The sequence below is a fragment of the Herpailurus yagouaroundi genome, unplaced genomic scaffold (assembly GCF_014898765.1).
Source record: "Herpailurus yagouaroundi ecotype Mexico unplaced genomic scaffold, PumYag 440, whole genome shotgun sequence".
Lineage (NCBI taxonomy): Eukaryota > Metazoa > Chordata > Mammalia > Carnivora > Felidae > Herpailurus > Herpailurus yagouaroundi.
Genome location: NW_024412657.1, coordinates 552,008 through 576,873, shown reverse-complemented (window position 1 = coordinate 576,873; position 24,866 = coordinate 552,008). Strand labels below are relative to the sequence as shown.

At 67.9% G+C, this 24,866-nt stretch overlaps 3 protein-coding genes across 11 annotated transcripts in view; 2 read left to right on the top strand and 1 right to left on the bottom strand.

Moving 5' to 3' along the window:
- CARD9 (caspase recruitment domain family member 9) overlaps positions 1-5,530 on the top strand; it is a 9,809-nt gene extending 4,279 nt beyond the window's left edge. For 2 of the 4 annotated variants that reach the window (XM_040464409.1, XM_040464406.1), the window contains 8 exons: positions 309-452; positions 731-856; positions 2,438-2,629; positions 3,097-3,156; positions 3,354-3,399; positions 4,636-4,712; positions 5,094-5,170; positions 5,268-5,530. In XM_040464409.1, coding sequence (XP_040320343.1) covers positions 309-452; positions 731-856; positions 2,438-2,629; positions 3,097-3,156; positions 3,354-3,399; positions 4,636-4,712; positions 5,094-5,170; positions 5,268-5,367 — 822 coding nt within the window. In that variant the 3' untranslated portion in view covers positions 5,368-5,530. The remainder of the gene's footprint in view (positions 1-308; positions 453-730; positions 857-2,437; positions 2,630-3,096; positions 3,157-3,353; positions 3,400-4,635; positions 4,713-5,093; positions 5,171-5,267) is intronic. The other 2 variants (XM_040464407.1, XM_040464408.1) reach the window with 2 other exon arrangements.
- A 232-nt stretch (positions 5,531-5,762) lies between these two features.
- Positions 5,763-7,556, top strand: DNLZ (DNL-type zinc finger). Its single transcript, XM_040464412.1, has 3 exons — positions 5,763-5,976; positions 6,356-6,495; positions 7,300-7,556. Exons 1-3 carry the CDS (start codon positions 5,776-5,778, stop codon positions 7,466-7,468), a joined length of 510 nt encoding a protein of 169 aa, XP_040320346.1. The 5' UTR covers positions 5,763-5,775; the 3' UTR covers positions 7,469-7,556.
- A 2,155-nt stretch (positions 7,557-9,711) lies between these two features.
- The window catches only part of GPSM1 (G protein signaling modulator 1), a 27,974-nt gene continuing 12,819 nt past the window's right edge, over positions 9,712-24,866 (bottom strand). For 2 of the 6 annotated variants that reach the window (XM_040464401.1, XM_040464399.1), the window contains exons 9-15: positions 23,850-23,973; positions 18,872-18,942; positions 17,930-18,106; positions 13,211-13,367; positions 12,541-12,749; positions 10,877-11,498; positions 9,712-10,805 (exon numbers count right to left, since the gene is read on the bottom strand). In XM_040464401.1, the coding sequence (XP_040320335.1) occupies positions 11,292-11,498; positions 12,541-12,749; positions 13,211-13,367; positions 17,930-18,106; positions 18,872-18,942; positions 23,850-23,973 (945 nt within the window). In that variant the 3' untranslated portion in view covers positions 9,712-10,805; positions 10,877-11,291. The other 4 variants (XM_040464400.1, XM_040464403.1, XM_040464398.1 and 1 more) reach the window with 3 other exon arrangements.

The following is a 24,866-nucleotide window of genomic DNA, read 5'->3' as shown; positions in this document are numbered from 1 at the left end:
AGGCGCGGGACTGGAGGCCAATGCGCGGGTGTGGGCGGGGCAGGCGCCGGACTGGGGGCCGCGTGGACGGGGCAGGCGCCGGACTGGGGGCCCCCCTGCGGGTGTGGGTGAGACATACGCGGGACTAGGGGGCCCCGGGTGGGGGTGGCATGCGCGGGACTGGGGGCCCCTTGCGGGTGGGGGGTGCAAGCAGGAGCTGGGGGCCCCGGGTGGAGGGCGCCTGGCAGGACGCCGGTGCGGTGCGGAGAGTAGGGCCCCCCTGAAGCCCGGCCGCTTCCCTGCCGCTCTCTCCCCTTCGCCGCCCGCAGGAAGGAACGCCGGACAAGAGCAGCCCGTACATCCAGGTGCTGGAGGCGGACTGGAGGCAGGCGCTGCGGGAGCACCAGGAGAAAGCCAACACCATCCTGTCCCTGCGCAAGGATCTGCGACAGGGCGAGGCTCTGCGCGCCCGGGTACACAGCTGGGGCCGGCTGGGTGGGCTTGGGGGGCTGCCCCGTGCGCACTCAGCTGCACAGCCCCCCTACCTCACTCCTTCCCTGGGGCGGAGGCGCGGGGGCCTGGCCTCCTCTCCCCACACTGCCCCAGGCCAGTCTGGAAGCTGAGGGCCTGCAGGGACCCAGCTGGGCCTGACCAGGGGCGGGGCAGGGGCGGCGGGGGGGGGGGGGGGGGGGGGGGGGCGGGGGGGGGGGCGCGGCCGCAGGCGGTGGGGGCTAGCGGCTGGCTCCCGTAGTGCGTGGAGGAGAAGGAGGTGTTCGAGCTGCAGTGTCTGGCCCTACGGAAGGACTGCGAGATGTACAAGGACCGCATCGCGGCCGTCCTGCACCAGATGGAAGAGGTCGCCTCCGAGAGGGACCAGGTAGGTGCCGCCTCCCACCTGCCAGGACGCCTGCGGGCGAGGTCGCGGCAGGGGTCGCTCCCGGGTCGTGTGGCCTCCAGGGCAGGAGGTTTTAGGGGAGGGCAGTTGTCAGAGTGCCTTTTCTTTCTTTTTATTAAGTTTAGTTACTTATTTTGAGAGAGCACGAGTGGGGGAGGGACAGACGGGGAGAGAGAGTCCCAAGCAGGCTCCACGCTGTCAGCACAGAGCCCCATGTGGGGCTTGAACCCACGAACTGTGAGATCAGGACCTGAGCCAAAATCAAGAGTTGGATGCTTAACCGACTGAGCCCCCCAGGCGCCCCGATATCAGAGTGCTTTTAAATAACAAAACCAATATGTGCTTTTGAGAGACGTGAGTGATAGCGAGGTGACCCCCTTCCCCCACCGCCACCCCCGCCTGTTGCCGGGAACCCCATACCCCACAGCGGGTTGTACTTTCAGATTTTGTTTGGTGTGCATATAGTTTTGTTTTTGTGTTAACAAAAACGCAAACTATTGTAATTGGCAACTAGTTTTTCAAATTAAAAAACCGTGGACACCTTGGCTGGCCGCACTCCTGGGAACAGGAGCTGCGCAAGTCCGTCTGGGGCTGCGTCCACTCACTGCTTCCCACCACCTTCCCATCACGTCACCTGGGTCTTTTCTAATCAGTTACACTCAGTGCCCCGGTGACATTCTGGAGGGTAACCGGCCACCTCTATTAGGAGCCCCTAACTGTGCGGTTACACGTCTGAAGACGTTTCCCACAGGGAGGACGGTAACGCGGAGAGAGCTCGGTGCCCCGGTGCTGGACACAGTGGGAAGTGGGGCAGCCCAGCTCACAGCGGGGCTGCTGGAGCAGGGCTCAGGAGGGGACAGCTCGTAGCCACCAGAGGCAGGCCGTCAGCCAGGGACACTAGGGCCAGGCAGCCGAGGGGAGTGGGTAGGGTTGTCTCAGGTTGGTCCTAAGTGGGCAGCGGGCACAGAAATGGCAGTTCTCGGTGACCCATCAAGTCCTGGCTGTTGGGGGCCGACCGTTCCAGGGGACGTGGTTTAGCTTCCTGGATTGTTGGTACGGACAGAAGACTGGTTGTGACTCCGGTAGGGCCCGCCCCGGCGCCGGGCTGGTCACCGTGGGCGTCGGGCAGGCTGCTGGCTGCTGCTGCGGGTGGGTCAGAGCTGTGTCCTCAGGTGCGGTCCGGCTGTCCCGCGTTTGTACGTGCGGCACGTCCCCCCGGAGGGACGGGCACAATACAGCACGTTAACACAGCCGCTAACAACCACGTTCCGGACATCAAGCCACGCCAACCCAGTGAAAGCCGTGCAAGGGGCGGAAGCGTGTGCTGGATGCGCGCACGGGGAGGAGTCTCGGGGGGCACGGGGGTCAGCAGGGACTGCTCTGAGACGAGGCTGCAGGTTTCAGCTTCACCTTTTCTGAGCCCTCCGCTTCCCATCATGAGCCCCTATTACCTGCGCCAGCCCTCAAGCACCACCCTAGGCCGGCAGAGAGGCGGGGGCGGGACTGGGGCCTCCAGGCACCCGGCCTCGCCATCCCCGCGCCTGCCCCCTGCCATCCCCGCAGGCCATCGCCACGCGGGAGGAGCTGCACACACAGCACTCTCGGAGCCTGCAGGAGAAGGACGCGCTGCGAAAGCAGGTCCGCGAGCTGGCCGAGAAGGCCGACGAGTTGCAGCTACAGCTGTTCCAGTGTGAGGGCCAGCGGCTGGCCCTGGAGGGCAGGCTCAAGCGGCAGCAGCTGGAGACGCTCGTCCTGGTGGGTCTCCTGGGGGCTGGGGACCTGTGTAGCGCCCGCTGGGCAGAGCTGCAGCCACCGTAGGACAGCGGGCAGTGGCCCTCAGGGGCAAGTGTGTCTCCAGAGACCCCAGGCCCACAGGAAGGGCCGCCGGACGGCCCCGGCCCCGGCCCGGATACTGCTGTGCCGGTGATCAGGGCGCATCGCCGGCCTTCCCGAGCCCCCTCCGTCAATGCAAAGGGCCCTCCTCCTGGTGGGGTACAGGGTGTGGCACAGCTCAGGTTGTGGCAGGCCATTCTGGGTGGCACGAGAGGGAGGGAGAGACGTTCTGGGCAGGGGCCCGAGCCAGTCGTGGCCTGGAGAGGAGGGCCTCCCTGGAGCACAGCGGCTGGCCTGGGGCCCCTCACCACGCCCCACGCTACCCCATGCCTGGGGTGAGACTGCGTTTCCCCACGTCCTGCTGATGGCCTCCTCCTCTGTGACCACAGAGCTCTGACCTGGAGGACAGCTCGCCCAGGAACTCCCAGGACGTGAGTGTGAACCTCGGGGTAGGCTCTGGGCCACAGCCTCTGCCAGACCACAGTCCCCTGTGGGAGCTGGGCCAGGCGCTCTTCTCCTAGGCGTTAGGAGGGCAGAGAGGCCTTCCTGCCCGGTTGCCAAAGAGCAGCACAGCAGGGGAGGTGGGCAGGGGAGGTGGGTCTCGGGAGGGTGGCCACCTAACTGGATGCCTGTCTCTCCCCGGAAGCTCTCGCTACCCCCGGACCTGGAGGCCACCCGGCTGTCAGACAAAGGTGAGGAGGGGAGCGGCCTCTCACGGACGAGTCTGGCCAAGGCCTACTCGTCGCCCTGACTTGGCACCAGCCCTGACCCTGGGTGTGCACGGCCCCATCCACTGATCCTTCACAACCTGACCTTACGGTTGGGGACATCGAGGCTCAGAGGCACGAGAAATCCTCCAGGCTCCCCAGCGAGCAGACAAGAGCCCGTGTGCAGGGCCCATGCCCCATCTCCAATGTTGAGAGCGCATCCCTCCATCGGAGCCCACTCTGGGTCCGGAAAGCAGAGTGTGGCCTTCTGCTCTCCCCCGGCGTCTTCCTGGGTAGGGGGCAGGGCAAGTCCAGTGTAGGAGATGCAGACAGCGGGGAAGGTGCGCCATCTCAGGGCCAGGCACAGGGGCAGCAGGGAGACGGCCTGGAGGAGTGAGGAGGGCTCAAGGGGTTCTCTCTGAACGTGGCTGTCAGAGGGCAGGTGGGGAGGGGCCGCCTCAGGGGTGGTGAGGGAGGCCAGACAGACGTCCTCAGCATCAGGCCTCGCCACTGGCCTCCAAAGAAGGCAAAAGGAGGAGCAGCCAGTGCAGAAGTCAGGGAGCTGGGAAGCCTGCCGCTGCCCGGAGACCTGAGCTACAGGCCTTGGAGCCAGTCCCAACATGGGGGCAGGCGGTCAGGACCCAGCAGACAGTGTTAGGGGGAGGTCTGCGAGCCCCAACCCAGGGGTGGCAATGGCCCCTCGAAAGAGTCAGGACGGGCTTCAGGGTCAGAAGCCTGGCCTTCACAGGGTCTGGCCTCTTCCCCTGTGATGTTGCTGAGACTGGATGTCCAGTCTCCCATCACGGCCAGTTAGGGGAGCCAGCCCATCAGAGCACCTTCTGTTCGAGGGTCCTGAGCCCTGGGCCCGTGCAGGCCCTGACAAATTCTGAGGGGACCTGGCAGCCTGGAACGTTCTGTTCCCAACTGGTGCAGTGCCCTGGCCCCAACCCGGAGGAGCAGGGTTGGATGCTGGGGCACTGCTTGGTGGGCTTCCAGCAGCCTCTGCCTGCCTAGAGGGAGTCAGGAGTGGGGAGTGACATCTCTGAGCCCCAGTCCCCTCATCTACACAATGGGAGACCTCTAGGGGTCCGAGTGAGGACCCAGGAGATGATGCAGGACTGACCCAGAAGCAGCGGGGGTGGGCAGGTGGCCGGGTGTTGACTATGCTAAGCGTGGTCCCAGCTGCTGGGTAGGACCCACAGGCCTAACTCTCCATTCCAGGTGGCCCCGCCAACAGGGACAGCCCACAGCAGCCCCCTGAGGCTCTGCAGGAGGAACCGCTTCCACTGATCCCCAAGGTAAGGCTTCCGGGGGGGGCAGGGGTCCCTGCAGCCCTAGGATGCCCCCGACACGGGCTTCCGTGTGACGGAGCCCAGGGAGGGTGACTGTTCAACCTGGATGCCTGGGGGTGGTTGCAAGGGACTCTGCCCAGTGCGGTCTTGGGGTGCGCTGTTGGAAACAGGAAGCCTAGTCCTCCCTTCCCAGACGAAGCAGCCTGGTCGGGCCAGGGCGTGGCAGCCGCAGAAAGCCAGTCTCCTGTGCGGCTCTGGGTGGGAGCAGGCGGCCTCGCGCGCTGTTGTAGAAGGGACGCCGGCTTGGAGCCCACGCCAAGCTGGCTCTGTGTCCCAGGGGCGGGGGGGGCGCCCCCCCTGGGAGCCTGAGCCGCTCTCCTCCCCCAGAACGCCGGCCTGAGCGGCGGCGAGCCCCCGGAGAAGGAGCGGCGGCGCCTCAAGGAGAGCTTCGAGAACTACCGCAGGTGCGCCGCGCGGGCGGTTGGCTGCCCCAGGCGGGCTTCGGGAGAGCCGGCCGAGGAGGGGCGCTGCGGCCTTGCTGACACCCGCTCGCCTCTGCAGGAAGCGCGCCCTCAGAAAGCTGCAGCACGGCTCGAGGCAGGGGGAGGCGGACTGGGAGAACACCACGGGCAGCGACAACACCGACACGGAGGGCTCCTAGCCAGCCCGGCAGGCGAGGAGGACGGGGCGCCGAGCCCGAGGGGCGCAGGCACGCCGGCGCCCACGCACCGTGATTTGCACAGGCGTGCTCTGTCTGTGCGACGCAGATGCGTGCAGCAGTGTCAGAAATGCAGTTTCATAAATAAAGGACTGCCGTCCCAGCACCGCCGCCTCTGGTGGCTTCGCTCCCGCGTGTACCTCCCAGCCGCGCGTGCACCTCCCGCCTCCAGGGGGCAGTAGAGCACAGCCTGCCCGTCGGCGGACGGAAGCCGGAAAGGGCCGCTTCCGTCGCGTGCCCGCTTCCAAGATGGCGGCTGCGCGGCCTCCAGCGAGGCGGGGCGAGGCGGGGCGAGGCGAGGCGGGGCGGGGCGAGGCGGGGCGAGGCGGGAGACCGAGGTCGGAGGGCGCGATGCTGCGGGCCGCGCTGGGGCGCGTTGGGCCGCTGCTAAGCCGCACGCGGCCCCGGGGGCCCGGCCTGAGGTGGCTGTGGGGACGCGGGGCAGGCCCAGGGGCCGCGGGGAGAAGGCGGGCCGGGGTCTGGGGCTGGCGGCGCTTGAGCTCGGCTCCGCGGCCCGGGTCCGCGCACTACCAGCTTGTCTACACTTGCAAGGTGAGCGCGCAACGGGTGCAAGGCTGGGTCTGCATCTGGTGCTGCCTGGCGCGGCGGGATAGAGGTGCCCTGTGCCGGCGGCAGGACAGCATGAAGGGGCAGGGCCATCCGGGGGGGGCGGGTTCTTTCCTGGAGAGAGGTGAGGCTACATTCGGGGGCGGGCCTTTCCAGGAGAGGGGTGGGCCTGCGCGGAGGGGTGGAGTTGTCTCCCAGGGGCGGGGCCTTTCCGGGATCGGGGTGGGCTGTCTCAGAAAGGGCCGGCCCTTCCGGAGAGGGCAGGCCCTGCCCAGGGATGGAGTTCAACCTCAGAGGGGGCGGGGTCTTCCTTGAGGGGCGGGGCCAAGTACTTGGACTCCCCTGGGCTGCGGGTCTCCCCCAGGTCTGTGGGACTCGGTCCTCCAAGCGCATCTCCAAGCTGGCCTATCACCAGGGCGTGGTCATCGTGACCTGCCCCGGCTGCCAGAATCACCACATCATCGCCGACAACCTGGGCTGGTTCTCGGACCTGGATGGGAAGAGGTGAGGCTGCCCGGACAGGGGTGGGGGGACAGAGGCCTGTGTGCCAGGGTTGGCCTGGTGGGTCAGGAGCCCCGCCCCACCTTTCCCTGGGGCGCCCTTCCCGTCCACTTCCCCAGCCTTGTCAATGCAGGAGGAGCCGTTAAGTTTAAGTTTCAGGTGAACGAGGCACTTCGGCATAAGTCCCCGGGAGAGACTTGTTTTTCTTTGCTAAACGTTTCCACCCTAGACCAGCCCACTTTGGTCCCGCTTTGCTGCCTGACCTCTGCCCTCACCGGTGTGGCCTTTGGGGGCTGCGAGACCCAGTTACGTGTCAGGGCTCTGGGCCCCCGCTAAAGTGAGGGGTCAGACTAGGCGACTCTTGCAGCCGTGACTCCCTTTCATTCTGTGGCTCCTCCCTTCCCCTGCAAAGTTTTGTGCAGTGCCCGCTCCCGAGCAGGGTCCTAGCTCCTCTCCTGCCGGTGCTGGCTGGTCGGTCACACCAGACCTGGGGCGTGTGTGAGGCGGTGTGGATCCCTCCTGTGGAGAGCAGTGGGGGGCAGTGGTCGGGATCCTCCTGGCCGGTGGCCCCGGGCCCTTCAGTTCGGCTTCTGAGCGAGTGTCCGTCCTACTTGTGAACGGGATGGTAACAGCACCTTCCTCTGGGGGCTCTGGAGGTCCCTCAGGTCAGCATGCAGGGCCCTTGATGGCACACCAGTGTGGGGACCCACATTCCTGGCTCGAGCCCGGCCTTGGGGTTCCCCTGAGGGACCAAGGTACGGGATGGGCTCTGGGCCTGGAGTGTCACGGCGCCTCCTCGTCTCTCAGGAATATCGAAGAAATCCTGGCGGCCAAAGGGGAGAAGGTGTGCCGAGTGGCTGGCGATGGGGCCCTAGAGCTGGTTTTAGAGGCTGCAGGGAACCCCACATCCACCTCTGCTTCAGAAGCGAGTGAGGACCAGGATCCCACTCACCCTGGCAAGACGGAGCCTAGCTGACCCTGCCTCTGCCTTCAAGAAGATGCTTCCGCCCCGGGCCCTTCCGGACTTGCCTGTTTTCTGTCAATAAACAAACATCACTCAGACACGATGGGCCCTGGGGCCTTCTTGTTGTCCCCTGGTTCCAGAGTCCGAAACGACTCCCAGGAGCCCCGCCAGGTGCTGCTGGCCAGGGCCTTCTGCAGCAGCAAGACCCTGGCCCTCCCCTGTCCCCCTGCACAGAGGACTCGGCTTCCAGCTGTGTCCGCGTGGGAAGCGGCTGGATGGGGAGCCTGAGCCCCTCCAGGCCGTGGCCGGGTGGCCCTGGGCAGCTCCCTTTGCCCCTCCGAACCTCTGCCTTCCCAGCAGAAGATGAAGACGCTAACGGTGATGCCCTGTCAGGTGAAAGGACAGGAAGACAAGATTTGGGACAGGCGTGGGGTGGCTCAGACTCGTGGCTCCAGCCTTGCTGGGTCTGGGGGAGGCCTAGAAGGGATGGCTGATCAGCCACTGGTCTTCCTGGGGAGGATCAGCACCCCCCCCCCACCCCCCATGGGTCCTGTCCCTCTGGCCAGACACAGGGCGGCTTTCCAGACCTTCCTTCCTCCCGTGCTACCTGCCATCCCCCGACACCTGGACAGCGCTCAGGAGCCAGCGCCGACCTCAGCCCTGACCCTTGGCTGCCGGCCAAACGAAGTCAGCAAATCAGGCCGCCCGCTGTGGCCACAGCTGAGCTGGGTGGCCGTGGGGGCGAGGGGGTGGGAGTGTCGGCTGCTGTCTGACGGGCGGGGGGGCCGTGTGCCCCACGTTCGGGATCGAAGCGTGTTTATTTCCAGAAGCGTGACCTTCACCACTATCACCAGCCGCAGTCTCGCAGATCCTGGCAGGATCTGGGCTCCTGACTCTGCGCCCCCATCAGCGCCCGGAGCTTTGTCATTGTTCTGCGGGGCGTTGACAGTTTGTGCTTTGACTCGATTACCCCCTGTCTTTCCCCTGGCAGACAACCACCTATTATTCCCCCTCAGTGCCTCCTGTGCCGTTTGTGGAGACTGCCGGCCTGGGTGCTCAGCCAGCCCCCGGGCAGGGGAGGGGGGCTGCTCCCCGACGTGGGCACAGGAGGCAGGGCTGGGCCTGGGCCTAGCCGCTCACTGTCCCCAGAGGGTTGAGACCAAAGTTCAGCGGCGGGAGGCGGGGGGTGGCAGGCAGGGAGCCTGCTGGACTGACAGTGCAGAGCCGGGCACAGGAGGGCGGCCCAGGCCAGTCCCTCCCTTCACAGATGAGGAAACTGAGACCTGTGGTCTGGAGATAGGTATAGACCATACGTTCCACCTCCTGTATTCTAATGCTTGATGGCTGGGCCCTGCCGACCCTGGGGGCACTGCCCCTCCCAGGGTTAGTGCCTGGAGATGGGAAAAGACTCGCCCCGGAGTGCACCCCATGGCCAGGTACCAGCCAACCAGGGGCGGCCCCCACTCCCAGAGCCACTCAAGCTTCCTGCGCTGTCGCTTCCTGTGGAAACCACAGCCCTTGGAGCCTTTAGCATGTGAGCCACCGAGAGACAGCATGGCACCCTGTGCTATGGGACCGCAGAGCCTGGTCAGGGCACCGGGAGCACCAGAACTACTGGTTCAGGGGGCTCTAGTGACAGCTCCCCGGGGCCCCTGCAGGTGCAGATCCTGATGGCATCCTGCAGCTCCGACCAGCTTTTGCCCTCCCGGTGCCCCCTCGCCCTCAAGGGTCTCCTGACCTCCCTGTCAGGCCTCCTGTGGTCACGGGGGGGGCCCCATGCCGAACGGGTCACTGGGAGTTTGGTGAGCGAGGCGTCTCCCGAGCCCAGCACCTCTCCGCCTGGGGACACAGCGCCTTATGACAGCCGTTGGGTGGGGGTGTCACCCCCAAGCCAGCTCCTCGGTTGCACCCCCACAGACCGCGGCCCGGCACGCATCCGCCGGTGGTGCCTGGGGTCCCGGGCGCCCCACACCACGCCCCAGCAGGTCCTGGGCGGGTGAGCCGCAGCCCTGCATCGGTGGGGACTCAGGACTGGAAAAGGTGCTTGTGCTTCGCGTGACGTGGTCCACTTAGGACCGAGATGGCCCCTCCCAGAGCAGAGGATGGAGGGGTCAACCTGTCGCCAAGCGGCTGGCCGCCACTGGCTGGTCACCCCGCCGCAGGCTTGCTTCCCCAGGTAAGGTCGGTCGGCCACCTGGGGCCTCCCAAAGGACCAGCGTCCCCGCACCCTTAGCACTAACCCTGAGGCGACAGCATTCACTTGGCAGACTTTATTTTTTGGGGAAAAACAAAAAACCATGTACCTCTTGGGTTGGGAAGGACCCACTGACAACAGGGCAAACACGTGTGAGCAATAAATATGCTTGTACATTCAAGTATGTGGGGGCCCGAGAGGGGCCCGTGTTCTTCTGGCATCTGACCCCCCCACCCCGGGCTCCCACCCACACCTTTCAGAGCATCAGAGTCCAGGGCCCCCGGGCCGTACTGCAGGGTGGGGGTCCGGCCGCCTCCCCTGCCAGGAGGGCCTCTGAGAAAGATGGAGGGAGCTCAGCTGGGGCACCGCCTGAGGAGGACGTGGCCACCTCACGCCCTGGGGGCCGCGGGGCTCGGGGGGGTGCGCTCTCCAGAAGGGCTGGTGGCGGGCCAAGGCAGGGGCCTTTCCTGCGCAATCCCGTGGGTGGGCTTGGCTGTGCGGGGGCTGGACCCTCCCCATAGAAGGCAGTGATGTCACCTTCCCAGCTTGGGGCGCAGCGAGGGCTGGGTGCCCAGGGTTGGGCCGAGCTGAACCCCCCAGCTTTCACTGCCAGCCCCCGGCCCTGCCGCGGTCCCTGTCCTGGGCCTCTGTCCTGTCCTGCTCTGTCCCTGGGCCTCGGAGCTTGGAGTTGAGGGGTGTCACAGCCCATCGCACCCATCCACTGCCCCTGCCTGGTCAAGACCGGGTGCCGGCTGGGGCTGGGGGGCTGAAATGCCAGGACCTGGCGGCTCTGTGTGGGGGCACCTGGCCTGCCTCCGCTGCTGTGTCAGGTTCCAGGCTGAGACCGCCTCGCACCTTCTCTAGCCTGGGGGAGGTGGGAGGGCCGAAGGGCTGGGCGGGACCCCTCCCTGTGGGAGAGAGGCTGGGACTGGGGTAAACAGGTTCCATCATCCCAGGACCACCTCTGGGAGGACGGAAATGTCCGTGTCACTGGTAAGCCCCACAGAAAAGCCGTCAGAGGGGCCTTTGGGGATTTAAGGGAGGCAACAGCATCTTCACATTTGCCAGGCAGGATGGAGCTGGGCAGGGCAGGGGGGCGCCACAGAGGGTTTGGACCCAACAAGCTGCAGGCCTGGGGCAGGGGGAAGGCCGGGCCTGGGGCAGGGGGGAGAGCTGGGCCTGGGGCAGGGGGGAGAGCTGGGCCTGGGGCAGGAAGAGGGCTAGACCTGGGGCAGGGGGAGGGCCGGGCCTGGGGCAGGGGGAGGGCTGGGCCTGAGGCAGGGAGAGAGCTGGGCCTGGGGCAGGGGGAGAGCTAGACCTGGGGCAAGGGGGAAGGCCTGGCAGGCCTGTGGGAGGCCCGTGTACCACCCAGGGGTTGCTCTAGGACAGGAGCGCAGCCACCCTCCAGGGCAGCCCTGACCTGAGCCTGCCACCCTGGGAGGGAGCCGATGTGGGGGCCGTGTGCCCAGCGTCTGCCACAGTGGAAAGGGCCAGAGGGCTCGGAGCCTGTGCTCAGCCGTGGCCTCCAGAGGAACGGGCCTCTGGGCAGATGACCGTGAGCCCTCCGCCCCCCACCCCCCCCCACCCCGGCCCCGAGTCCAGGAGCGGGGGTGGGGCCGGCCTGGCTGCAGTCACAAGGCCTTAGGTGGCGCCAGGCTGGCACTGCTGCCGGGGCTCGGGTCTCCCGCTGACCTCCCGCTCCGGGCTCCCGGCGAGGTCAACCCGCTGTTCGTCCATCCGCTTGGCCTGCACCCTCTGGACGAGGCTGAAGAAGTCCTCGTCAGGCATGGTGGGGCCTCGGGGCAGCACGTCGGGAGGCGGGCAGCGCTGGTCGTCGATCCTGGCGGACTGGGCAGACACAGACGCGGGGGTTGGCCTCGGAGGGCCCCCCCCCCCCCAGCAGCCGGGCCAGTGCTCGGCGGCCTCGGGCACCACTCCACCACTCCCAGGCGGGGGCCACTGTCCAGCTGCGAGGCCGGCTCGGGAGGGCCTCCCTCCGTGCACCTGTACCATCAGCTCCGCGGGCACACCAGCAGCCCCGGCCCCGGGGGCGAGGGGCCTCCCCCAGGCTGCCCAGGGGCAGAGGACCGAACGACGCCCGCCAGACACGGGGTGAGGGGGCCGCCGGGCGGCCTTCCCGTGCCGCTCCCAAGGCCCCCCGATGGTGGCGCATTCAGGAGCCCCGCGGACAGGACCGGGGGCTCCCGGTGCCCGACGTGCGGAGGGGCTGGGGCTGGCGTGGGGCCGACGAGGCATTTGGGCTTCTCTGCAGGGTCTGGAGCAGAAAGGCCGGCAGCGGGTGCGGCCATCGGAGCCGGTTCGGCCGGGGGCTGGGGGCTCTCTGTAGGGCCGGCTTTGAGGCTCGTCGGACTCGCCCAGGGCCGCGCCTCGCTCGGCTCTGCGGGACGAACGGCACGTCCGGAAACTGCAGCGGCCCACACAGGCCACGCGGCTGCCCTTCCTGCAGCCGTTCCACGGGCTTCCTGACACCATTGCCTGCCGTCTGGCCTTGCCCCAGCCGGGGCGGGTGGGGGACAGCGGCAGGCGGCCAGACCCCACCATGGTGAGAGCCCTCCCCGCTCGGGGCTGACGCCTGGCCCGAGGCCACCACACTGGGGACCCGGTGCTCCCCCCCCAGCTAGAGCTCCTGTACTGTGAGGGGCGGCTGAGGACGTCCGGGGTGACCCTCTGGGGGGTCCCGGGAGGGGCCTCAGGTCTGAGCACTCACAGGCACTCAGTTCTCATCCGGCCCGAGACGGAAGGACCAGAGCCAGCTCCCGGCGGGAGGAGCCCCCACCCAAGACGAGGGCAGAGGGGCGCCGGGCCACCTCGGGGCTGGGGTGGGGGCAGGCGGGCGAGCGCCCCCAGCCTCCCCCGACCGCAGGCCCACCTGGCACTTGATGAGCATGTTGAAGAACTCGTCCCCAGGCTCCTGCGGGTCCCCGTCGGCACGCAGGTGTCCCAGGTTGTTGTGGGTGATACGGAGCCCAGGCAAGCTGCCTACGCTGGCACGCTGGTCGTCTAGCCGGCGGCTCTGCGAGCTGGCGATCAGGTCGAAGAACTCTTCGGTCTGCGGGGAGGCCGTCAGCGAGGGCCGGGCTGTGGGGGACAAGGTGCAGGGAAGGGGACCCCACGAGGCGGGTCAGGCTGGAGCCCAGTCCAGCCCACCACACTCCTGGGCACACGGGGCTCCCGGCGGTGGCTCCGCGGACCCCGGCCCCGGGCTGCTCTCAGCTTCCTCTGCCATTTGCCCCACACCCGCTCTGGGGGCTTCTAGAAGGTGCCGGAGGAAAGCCTTGCTTCCCACGCCCGCTCCGAGACGGAGATGCCCTGACACGGTGTTCCGGAGGGCGGACGTGATTACACACTTCCCGGGACGCAGCCTTGGGCGAGCGGGGGACGAGGAGCTCACAGTGACAGGGGGCACTTTTGCAGCTGGTGCGCCCGCCCCTCGGGAGCAAAGGCTCAGGGGGGCACGACGGTGGAGGGAGGGGGCTGAGCCTGGCCCAGCCCCCCTCAAGGACAAGAGGAGCTCTCTGGGTGGAGGCGGGGGCACTCACCAACCCTCTCCTCCAGGCTGGGGGCGGCGGTGGCCTCGGCGGCCCCGGGCTGACCCTCCTCCAGGGTACAGCGCTGGTCATCCATGCGGCTGCTCTGGAACTTGCTCAGCAGGTCAAAGAAGCACTCCTCGTCGGAGGACGGGGCCCGAGGGATGCTCTGGGGGGGGCAGGGGCGGTCAGCGCCGGCTCTGGCCCAGCCCCTCAGACCCCTGCACACCCCTGAGGGAGCCGCGCGGCCCGGGACAAGGTTGGGACCCTCACCCCACCTGCCCCGCCTCCGCCATCCTCCCAGACGTGACGTTGCCACCCGCCCCCTACCTGCCCCAACGCGGTTCAGCAGCCGCCACCGCCCCCGGCCCCGCCCCTGGACACTATCACACACCGTGGCAGCCCCCGCAGTGAGCTCCCCTCTGCCCACGCCTCTGGGGCTCTGGCACCCAGCACAGCACTCCCCAGCGGCTGCTGAATGAAGAAATGAAGGAGCGAGTGAGTGACGGGGCCCTCGGCAGGCAGCCTCACGGGCCACTTTGTGTATCACACTGGTCTGTACCAGGGTCCTGGCAGCAGTGATGGCGGACCCAGAGGTGCCAGCGACATCAGGTCAGATCTCCAAAGGCAAGGAGCCAGAGCTGGGGGAGGTGAGGCCTGCTGTGTTCCACCCTAGTCCCATCCCTTCTGGGGTTTGGGTCCTAGACCAGCGGACAGGCCCAGAGGATGCAGATGTGCGGGGTGTTCAGGCTAAAGCACCCTCCGCGTACTGGCCAAGGGGACCAGGATCTGCTCTGGATGGCTGGGAGGCAGAGTCAGGACATGCTGGGAGCACAGGGACTCTGGCAGGCACTGTCAGTGTTCAGCCTGGGTGGCAGGAGGGCTGACCCTGGGGGACCTGCTAGGTCCAGGCAAGCCCCACCGATGGGACCAGGGAGGGGCAGTGAGAAGCGGGAGACCGGGCCACTGGGCCTGCCTGCATCCCAGTTGGCAGGGGGACCTTGGACAAGCCCCCTCCCACGCTGAGCCTCGGTTTACACATCCATAGGAGAGCAAGCTGGAGGCACCGGTCTCTTGGCCCCCCCAAGGGCAGGCGCCCCCACTAGCCTCCCCACGTCTGATCCAGAGCCCTGAGTGCTGACTGACGGATGGGGTGGCTTCCGGAGATCACCTTGGCTGCAGACCGGTGCCTGCCCCACGTCCTCCCTGCCTCCAGTGTCCCCTGCCCGGCCCTGTCCTTCCCCCTCCCAGCTGGCTGGTGGCCTCCTGGGGGCCCCTCAAAGCTGGGCTCCTGGAGACACCGCACAGCAGAAATGTCACCTAGCGGGGCCTGGCTCGGTCCTCGAATTCCCGACAACCCCTCGCCAGCCCGCTGCAGACACTGAGGGAGGTGAGCTTGCACACCTCCAGCCAGGGGCAGCCCCGGGGACCCCACGAGCAGGCCCAGCCTGGGCTCCCAGGTTCAGAGCCGGGCTCAGGCTGCAGGGCCACAGGGGCAGGGAGGCACAGCGGAGTGGGTGGTTCTGTGCGTGAGACCTGCCAGCAGGTGGCAGCTCGGAGGACAGAGACCCCGGCGGGGCTCTCAGGTCCCCCTCCCCCCCCCCCCCACCTCCTGTCCCAGCAAGGCAGGCCTAGAGCCAAGGCTGGCGGTGGTTCAAGATCCCCCCGACTCACGACTCTGCTCTGCTGCGCCCCGGCCTAAGACCCCACAGATCCCAGGGCACAAGGCACCGGAGGCTCAGGGGGCGCCCCGGCCAGGGGGCTGCACTTGGTCAAGGCCTCCTGGGGGAGCTGCAGGCAGGATGGCCAGGGCCCAGCATCAAGCTCCGCACTGGTGGGGGCCGCACAGGTGCCTCCCCCGGGGAGGTCGCTTGGGGCCCCAGACTCAGCCAGGTGTGGGGGTAAGCACAGCACCACCCCACCACAGGGGACAGTCTCTGCTCCTGGCCCCCCGACACTGGCATCTGGCCCCAGCTGGGGCCCCCCCCAGGTGGACGGTGGGCCGGGCGAACAGAGCCAGGCCCCTCCCGGGAAAGAGGTAGCCCTGGGACCCCTCTTCTCTAGACACACGGGCCCCCAGCACTCCTCCAACCCCCCGTGGGCTGACCTCGAGGCTCAGGGGCACCCCTGAAGTAGGGCGGTGTCTGCCCACAGGCTTCTCGGGGACCCCAGCAGCACAGCAGGGGGCTGGGCCGAGAGGGCCCTGTGGGGCCATCCGGAGACAACCCCACAGCAGAGCCATCCTGGGCCACCTGTGAAGGGCTGGCGCTCCCCTTGTTGGGGGGGTTTGGGGTGAGGCCGCAGGTGCACAGGGTGAGGCTCCAGACAGCAAGGAGGCCCCGCCCCCCCTCGATTAGCACAGCACCCCGGGTCCTAACAGGACACGCCCCCACCTCTCCTCTGCCCCTGCCTCTGGCTCCTTCTGTCTCAGGGGGTCTCCGAGCCCCTCCTGCTGGAGTGCCAGCCCGGGTCTTGCAAACCCCCCGCGCCCCCCAGGCCCAGGGCTGCCCCCCTCCAGCCCCCCAACCTGCTGGCCGGGGTTCCTGAGGCCCCAGGCCCCGAGGGGCGGGGGAGGTGGCTGGACTGGTGCACCAGCCCAGGAGGAGAGCTCCGCTCTGCCCCCATCCTGCTTCCCACCGGCCCCTGTGCTCCCTGAGCCTCCCCCTGTAGGGGACCCCACACTCACGCTGGGCACGCAGCTCCCTCCAGCAGCAGCGACCGGGCGCTAAGCGCTGTCTACTGTGGGGTGCTCCACCATGCGGTGCCCTGCCGCCTCGCTGCCCCTGTTGGCTCAGCGCTTAAATAGGACCCGGGGGAGGGCCGTCCCCGCCCCGGCCCCCCCCACTGCACTCCCTTGCTCCCGCGGCCGCGCACGAACACGCGCACGCACACACATGCACACGCATGCTCTGCAAACACGGAGGGCTCCTGCTGGGGCCTACGGGGGGGGGGGGGGTGGTCATGCCAGAGGGGCGAGGAGGACGGAGCCTATCTGGAAAGCGGTCGCCCTGCTGACGGAGGGGCCCGGCTTCCTTCCAAAGCCGAGTCAGCCCAGGAGAAGCCGCCTCGTTCTTCAGCCCTGACTCCCCAGGCTGCTGAGGGAGCCAGAGGGATGCTTTCCCAGGGGCAGGGGCAGGGGCAGGGGCAGGGGCAGGGGCAGGGGCCGGGCGGCCACCACAGCCCCCGCCACTGGCCACGGGATCCCCTCCCTACACTGGGAGGTCTGTGGAGTCTTGGCCTCTGGCCTGCCTGCGGGGGGCCCAGTGGGGGCCGGCCCTGGGGTGTGTGGGGAAGCTGGCTGGGGGCGGGGGCAGAAGGGGGAAAGGTGGAGCCCCCTGGGGCCCTCTGGGTCCCGCTCCTTCTACAGGGAGCTCAGAGCCCCAGGAGGAGGGCCGGCCCGCAGTTGTGTCTGCAGGGCAGGGGGAGGTCTGGGTCCAGGCCTCCAACTGGGGCCAGGCTTAGCGCTCATAAAAATTTCCTCCGAAGGCGCCCGCATTGCCCAAAGCCCTGCTGCCTTCTCAGAGGAGCTGAGCGGGGGTTCTAGGAACTGACCTTGGAACCCCAGTTCCACCATTGCTAGCTGTGCGCCCTCAGGCTAACTTCTTTGCTGCCCCGTGCCTCAACCTCCCCTCTTATGGCTGTTGAGCCCTGGCTATTGTTTCTGTTTGGTAGACGCACCCCCCTGCCCCCCGCCAGCAGCAACAGGGACACGGCTAGGGCCAGGTTACCACGTGGAAAAGGCTGTCCTGTTTCCAAAGCCCCCTGTGGCTCCCTGGTAGCTGGGGGTCCTCCCCTGCCAGGCCCTTTCTGGATGGACCCCCAACCTTTGAGTCTAGCCCAGCCCTCGACCACACCCAGTCACACCTCCCAAGACCCCCAAGTCCCCATGCGCTGGTGGCAAGGCCCCTGCACCGCTCGGCTGGGGGTCCCCAAACGCACAGTGCGGGCAATAGCCCCACCGTCTGGGGCCTCCATGGTGGCCCCGTCTCCTCACCTCTCGCTCTACGGACACGGGCTGGCAGGTAGTGCTGGGGGAAGATGGGGTTGGCGGAGGCCCCCCCAGGCTCGTGGGAAAGATGGGTGCAAAGCAGCCATCGGGGGGGCTAAGAATACCAGCGCGGCGCCCACGCCCCTCAAAGGCTGGGAAGGTGCTGATTAAGCCCTCAGAGGCAATTATTTTTAGATCGAGTCCCAGATATTTGGACCCAGGCGTTCTGCACACGGGGAGGGGGGATGGTCCAGGCTGACCTCTGAACCTGGACTCACTGGGCACGTAGGTTTGCAGCCTGTACCTCCCAGACCCTGACCCGCTTCCAGCAGCCCAGACAGGCCAGCCCAGCCTCCTGGACACAGTGGGACACCTGCCAGGCAGCAGGAGGCCCCCTTCCCTCTGTCCCCCATCTGTCTGACCACCCGCCCGTCCATCCCTCACCCAACCGTCCCCCCAGGCCCCGTCCGTCCGTCCACCCCTGTGTGCTGCACACCCAGGACAGGGCTGCTCCCCGCAAGCCCGCCCTCCGGAGCCCCATCCACAAGGCCTCCTGTCCTCAGTGGCCGGGGGCCTTGCGGAGGCCGGACGCAACTGGCAGAACGCTGTCTGCGCTAAGCGTCCTGCACCGTCCATAGGTGCCATGTCCGCCAGGCCCCGAGGCAGCACAGGGCCGTGGCCTCTGACCCCGGGGGCGGCCCAGGTCGGCCGCTCGGCAGGGCACCCGAAGAGACGTCACCTACCGTGCGAGGCACCTGCACCCGGACGTCCGCGCTGTCCAGCGGGGAGTGGCCGCCCTCGCGGGGCCTCTCAGCGGTCTCCGGCCCCTCCTGGTACTTCCTGCTCCTCACGGGGAGCGGGAGCACGTCCCTGCCCGGCCCCCGCCACTCCCCCAGCTGGTGGCTGTCTCCATTCTGCTCCTGGGGGGAGGGAGGAGGCCAGGCATCGGTGGGGGCTGCAGCAACCCCACCCAGTGCTCCCATCCCAGGACCCTGAGCGGGGGCTGGCGGGTACAGTGGCCCTGACTCTCAGACGCACCCAGGCCCTGAGGTGCCTCAGGGAGGAGGAAGAGAGCCTGAGGCCCGGAGGCTGGGAGGCTGACCCCACACTGAGCAGGCCCTGGGCCTTGTCCCGCCACGGACCGCCCCAGGGGCACCCGCAACAAAGCCCAGCACACGCCTGAGGAACCAGAGGTTCGGAGAAGGGAGCTCACTCCCCCGGGGCTACACAGCACCCACCTCTGACGGGTACAGAGTGGGCCCAGAGCCTCCCCCTGCCCAGCTTCTGACTGGTCTGCTCTGCCCGTAACAGCTCTGCTTCCCCCGGGGCAGAGTCTCGGCCGACAGGGAGCAGGCGGGCACGGGGAACGGCTGGCTGGGACGCTGGGGACTGTGGCCGGGTGGGGGCTTGGGGGCCTGCAGGTTGCGAGGACCGTGGCTTGTCCCCCGGGGGGGCATGGCTGGCGGGCCCCTGGGGTGAGTGGGAGGAAGTGGGGCCTCGTGGGGGCCTCTCTGGGGGCGGATGGCTGCTCCAGGGTCTCGGGCTGCAGAGAGGGTGCTCGCCCCCCACGGCGGGGACGGGGGACAGACGGGAGCTGGGCTGGGAGGCGGCCGTTCGGCACCCATCACACCTGCCTCGTCAGCCCGCTGCCCACGCCCCGGCCGCCCAGCCTGAGCCCCACTCACCCGTTCCAGGGGGAGCCTCAGCAGGCCCCAGGTCTCTGCACTCAGCCTCTGTGTCCTCTTGGGCCTGGCACCTGGAAGACAGCGGGCCCAGTCAGCCTGGCACTGACCCTCGGCCAAGAGGCGGGCCGGCCCAGGCCAGGGCCCTCCGGAGGGCCTGCACCCTGGGGCCCGCAGATGAACCGCCCACGTCACCGTCTCCACGGAAGCAAACGCAGTGTCTGCACGACCTCGCACGCCCCACCCGGCAAGCAGCCGAGCGTGGAGATGGGCTGACCCTGCAGGGGCCTGGCAGGGGGTCTGGCTGTGCTGCCCCCGTGCCCGCCCTTAAGGGACTCCGTTCACCCCCCACCCTGCACGCACATGGGCAGCCCAGATCCTCCCAGGAGCTGAGCGCCCCTCTACCTGCAGACACGTGCTGGGCACCAACCGGGTGCCCCAGGGGCCCTTGTCCAAGCGTGGGGCCGCATGAGGCAAGGAGGCACTGTGGGTAGGGCGAGCAAGGCAGATGCCCCAGGAGTCATGTCTGGGCAGCACTGGACCTGGGACCCATTACCCTCCCTCAAGCTCAGTACCCCCGTCAGACTGAGCCTGCACCACACAGGGAGCTCGTGGGAAGCATCTTATGGCGCCTGGCATGTTGTGGACACCCACAGTCCACGTCGCGGTGAAGCCTTGCCCTCTGGCTACCCCAGCACTGAGCTCACTGGTGACGCCGTGCCACGGACAGCACGGGGCACGTGCCCCACCAGCGGCAGCGAGGCCAGGCAGGGAGCCCTCAGCTCGGCCCCCGACCCCACCTCGGGCCCCCGGCTCTGAGCCCAGAGAGGGGCCGTCCAGGAGGTCAGGCATTCAGACCAGCCCGAACCAAATGCCCAGGGAGTCCTAGGAACGGAGGAGATGGTGTGGGCGGCTGGCCTCCGGGCTCTGAGGAAGCTACGCCCTGTTCTCTACCCTCCAGAGGCCGGGTAGAAAAGCAGAGATCTTGGAGGAGGGGCTTCTGTGGCCGCTGTCCAGGGAGGGGACAGCAGGCAGCCGCGTGGGTCCAGGACTTGGGGCTGCCTGCCGCCCCTCCCACCCCCCCCCCCCCCCGCCCCCACCCCCCCACCTTTGGCGACGGGGTGGGCCCCGGGCTGGCTCCGCCCCTGAGAACGGCCCCTGGCCACCGGGCCTTGCCCAGCTGTGCAGCCGGAGCCTGACCCCGTGTTGTGAGGCCCAAGGAGATGGGGCAGGGTCCCCACTGCCCATCCCTCCCCGGATCAGACAAGCAGCTCTGAAGGAACAATGTGATCATTCCAACACCAAACTGTCTGGGGGCATCGCCTGGCCCGGGGAGTGATGGGGGGACAGCCGAGCGGTCCTGTGCATGGCCCTGTACTCACCACAGCCAGCGAAAACCCGGCCCCTTTCTCGGCCGCCCCCTGACACCCGGGGGGTCTGACTCGCCTTCCCCACTTTGTCTGCTGGGGCCCGCCTGGCTGGACCGTCAGGCCCAGGCCGTGGCAGAGGCTGAAATGTTCCTCTGAGACACAGCTTGTGTCCGGCTCCAGGGCGGGTCCCCTCATGGCCCTCGGGGCCCGGCTAAATGCACCCTCTGTGCGGGCTGCGCGCGCACTGGGGCATTCAGGCCAGAGCCACGCTGGCGGGCTTCCCGCTCCACCCACCCCAGAGGGGAAGGTCTGGAAACTTCCCTGAGCACCACCCCACTCCCGCCTGAGTCTGACCAGAATCATTTCTGTCCCCACCAGGCTGGCCAGGCCCCATCCCGCCCCTCCTGCATGCAGCCGGCCCGCTTAGGCGCACAACTCAGCTTCTAGCTGCTGGGCTGTGTCCCTCCAACTCCTTCCTGCCTTCAGTCTCAACTTCCAAAATCCTGGCAGGTCCTCCTTCAAAACAGATCCAGAATCCGACCCCTCCTCACCTTGCCGGGACCTGAGTGTCACGTCCCTCACCCGCCTCTCTGCACTCTTTGTCCCTTATACATGCTGGGGGCCCCGGGGATGCCCATAGGGCCTGGGTGAGATCTTCTTCCTCTGCTCACCCTGCAGGGCCCCTGGCATGGGGAGGGGCTTGCACAGGGCAGAGGTTCTCCCGCTCCCTGCTGCTCCTCTTAGCCAGCCTTACCCAGGCCTCAGGGCCTTTGCATGGCTGTCCTCCGTTCAGGCTCACTCCCTTCTCCCCTTTCAGCCTCTGCTCAGAAGTCACTACTATGGGGCAGACGTTTGTGTCCCCCAAATTCCACACTGAAGACCCCACCCCCAACGCGATGACATTAGCGAGCGGGGTCTTGGGGGTGATTAGGGTTAGCTGAGGTCATGAGGGTGGCTCCGGGGATGGGGCTGGTGCCCTTATGAGAAGACACTGGGGACCTCCCTGCAGCCCCACACCACCCCTGCAAACTGCAGCCCCACACCACACTTCCTGCAAACCGGGAAGAGGGCCGTCACCGGGACTGGCCGTGCGGGCACCCTGCTCCCGGACCCGCAGCCTCCAGAGCCGCAGGAAGTGGACATTCATCTTTGCAAGCCGCCTGGTGTGTGGTGTTCTGTTCCTCGGCCGAGCTGAGGGCGACAGCGGCCTCCACGCGGCCCACGCGGCACGCCCACCCGGCCGCTCGGCTTTTTTCCTCCCCAAGCGCTTGCTCATTCCCAGGCACGCCTTGCTTTTTTGTTTATCGCTGTTTGCCACATACTGGTCGTTTCTGGCTACCTTTGCCGGTTACGCTCCCCGGTGTGTCCCAAGCCTGGCTTCAACGGGGCTTGGCACACCAGGGGACCTGGGAGGCCTGACCCAGTCAGGCAGCAGTGTCAGGACTCGTCCTGGGGCCTCTGCTGGGATGGGAGCTGCAAGGCTGCTGAGGTCAACCTGTAAATTGGGTCCCCCAGCTGCATAAAGGGCCCTTGTTTTATCAGGAAAGAAAACCCCTTGGGTCCCGGCCTCCAGGACCAGCCACGGGCCACGCCCACCGCGGTCCCCGCCCACCGGCCCCAGGCTTCTTCCCTCCCAGAAGCAGCCTGAGGCATCTTCCCTGGGCTCCAGGTCGCGGGCTGGGTCAACACCCTTCCCTGGCGCTCACCTGGTCCCCCCTTCATTCCCCCCCCCCCCCCCCGCCCCGGCCAACCGGCCCGGCCCGACCCACGCCAGTGCAGCATCCCCGCCCCGAGGGGCAGTTTCCAGGCCAGTGCCCACGTTCAGTGTGCACTGGACAAATGAGTGGGTGAGTAATGCCACCCCCGTAGGAGACTCCTGGGGCACTCCGTCCACAAGGCCCCGGCCCCGCCGGGCTCACCTGAGTGGGCGGGGGGGGGGCCCTCCACGGCGGCCCAGACTCAGCAGCCGCATCCCCGGGCCTGGGGCCCCCACACCTGCCTCCGTGGCCCGGAGCAGGCTGCTCTGGAGAAGGGCCTCTGCCCGGCCTCGGCCGGTGGCCCAGCGCTGGCAGCCTGGCAGGGAGGGGGCTTCCGGGGGCCCCGGCTGGGAAGGGTCTGGGCACAGGGCAGAGCAGCAGGGCTGGCGTGGGAAGGACAGAAGCTGCCTTGTTCCCGGCACAGCCCAGCCCTCCACCCGTGATGCGCCCCCCTTTCCTCAGCTCAGAGAAGAGGGAAAGTTGCCGGAGAACCTGGAGCCGGCCGCAGCCCCGGGGAGCCTTTCCAGAAGCCCTCCGGGCCGGGCCCTGCCCCCACCCACTGCTGGGTGTCGCAGAGGGCGGCCTCACAGGGCCAGGGGCTCCAAACAGAGTTGCCCACCCTCAGAAAACCCCTGCCCAAAGGGAGCCACGGTCTTGTACATCCTGGGGCAGGGTGGGGGGCAGGGTGGGGGGCAGAGGGGGGCCCTCCCCCGTCCCATCCCTTGCAGCCACATCACCCCAAAACAAGGGTGGCCGGGGGTCCCAGAAACCTTCGCACCCTCCCTTCCGTCTCAGCCCTTGAGGCGGGGTGGGGACACGTGCCTCCCCTTGCCCAGGACAGGCATCGTTAGAAACCCTGGAGCCTCTCCAACGCGGCCAGGTGCCACTTCCCGGGGCCTCATTCTCTGCAGGCCTGATGGGCTCCAGGTTGGGGCAGGTGGGTACCCCTAGGGAACACAGCCACGAGGGGGTTGGGGCCAGACTCCCCGCAGCCTGGGGTCGGTGCAGGCAGGGAGGGGGCAGCTAGCGCCCTGTGCAGAGCCCCACGCCCGCCTGCAGCCACGGGGGAAGCCAGCTCAGGGTGGCCCCCCCCCAGCTCCCTATTTACCCATTTGCTCTGCAAGGAACATCCCGCCCTGCGTGCCTAGCAATGTTCACCCACATGGGGCTACAGCAGCCCGGGACTGAGATCAACATAGCTGCCTTGGCTGGTCCCGGGGCTCACCTGAGTAGCGCCCCGCCCGCCCGGAGGGAGGCTCTACATCTCTGGCTGACTCAGCCTCCCCCTCTGGCCCCCAGGCCCAGCTCTGAGCCGGAGGTTGGGGGGGTCCTCAGCCCTTAAGGGGATGGAGCACGGAGGGAGGAGCAGTGAGTGCCCCTCCCTCCTCCTCCTAGCCAGGGGATCAACCTGGGGGGCTCAGAGTGACTTCAGGCCCTCGCTGGCCCAGAGACCGTGAAGCACCAGCCCGAAGGCCTCCCGTTCAGGACACACCTTCGCCCACACCGTCCCTGCCCCCGAACACCCCTTTCCACCCCGTGCTTCCCAATCTCGGATTCCTAACCTGACCTGGGGAAACAGGGCCCCTCGTCTGTGCCCCGAGCACCCTGGACACCTGGTCACCCCCCGCGCCCCCGGGAGCTCCAGAGCAGGGCGGAGAAGTGGTGCGGACAGACACCCCCAGCGACGGGGGCTTGCCACCCTCACTGGGCAGTTCTGTCACAAGGGCTCCTGTGGGCAGAGGCCACCTCCCCGTAGACCTGCACCCGGAAGCCCAGCACCGTCCCGAGGCCCAAGCCTTGAGTTCTCCGGGCGGTCCTCCCGCCACACCCCTGCCCACCCAGCCCGGGACTCACCTTGGGCCTCGTAGCCGGCCAGGTCGGGCTTCTCCGTGGCCGCGGGGCTGCTCAGCCGGCCCAGCACCAGCTGCAACTGTGCCACGTTCATGCGGGCCGTGAGCTCCCCGTTTCGGTCCCCGATCTGTAGCCAAGCGGGGCCAGATTGGGGGGCAGGTGGGCTGGGGGACTCCTATAGACAATCATGAGCCCTGCGCCTCCCAAGGAACCAGGCCTCCCTGTGCCCCAGGGGTGCCCCTCACACCCCAGAACGCTGGGGGCGCCGCGTGAGGCCCTCCTTCCCGAGCGCCCTCCCGAGGACAGGTGGTCTGGTCCAGACTCCAGCTTTCTCGGCCCCTTGGAGCCTCACGTGCACCCTTCAGGCACCCCCAGCTCAGAGCAGAGGCTCAGCAGGGGCCGAGAAGTGCAGAGAAGTGAGGTGGGCCCGGGCCGGGCCTCGACTGAAGCTCTGGGGCCGCTGGCGTACCCCTGCCCGTGCTCAGGGGTCTGTGGGGCCGGCCCTGCTGGTGGCCCCGGTTGGCAGGGGGGTGGGGGACTCTCCTGGCCCGAGCTTCCCTGCTCCTCCCCACCGCCTGGGCTCCGGTGGGTCTCACCCACAACAGACACGGGGCCGTGATGGGTCTGGGCAGGTGCTGGGCATGTGCTGGAGGGAGGTGGCCGTGCCGCTGGGGCCAAGGAAAAGGATGGGGTGGAGGTAAGAGGGCCAACCAGAAACCAGGGAGCCGGAGGTCACCCGTGATGCCCTGTGGCACCCGGCCGTGGACCACCCAGACCTCAGTAGGAGGGTCCTGCGTGCAGACAGGCTCTCAAAGACCCTGTCTACCGTCCCCAAGGTGTCCAGCTGGAAGGTTCCAGGGGAAGAGCCCCAAGGGCAGCCTGCGGTAGGTCATGCCCACCTTGCCCTGCCCGCAGGGAATGCCAACACTTCAGGTGGAAAGCAGGCCACTGCTCCCCTCCCCCCACCCCCTGGCTACACCAGATAAGCTGCCATCAGGCGTCTGCAGGCAGGGGGTGGCG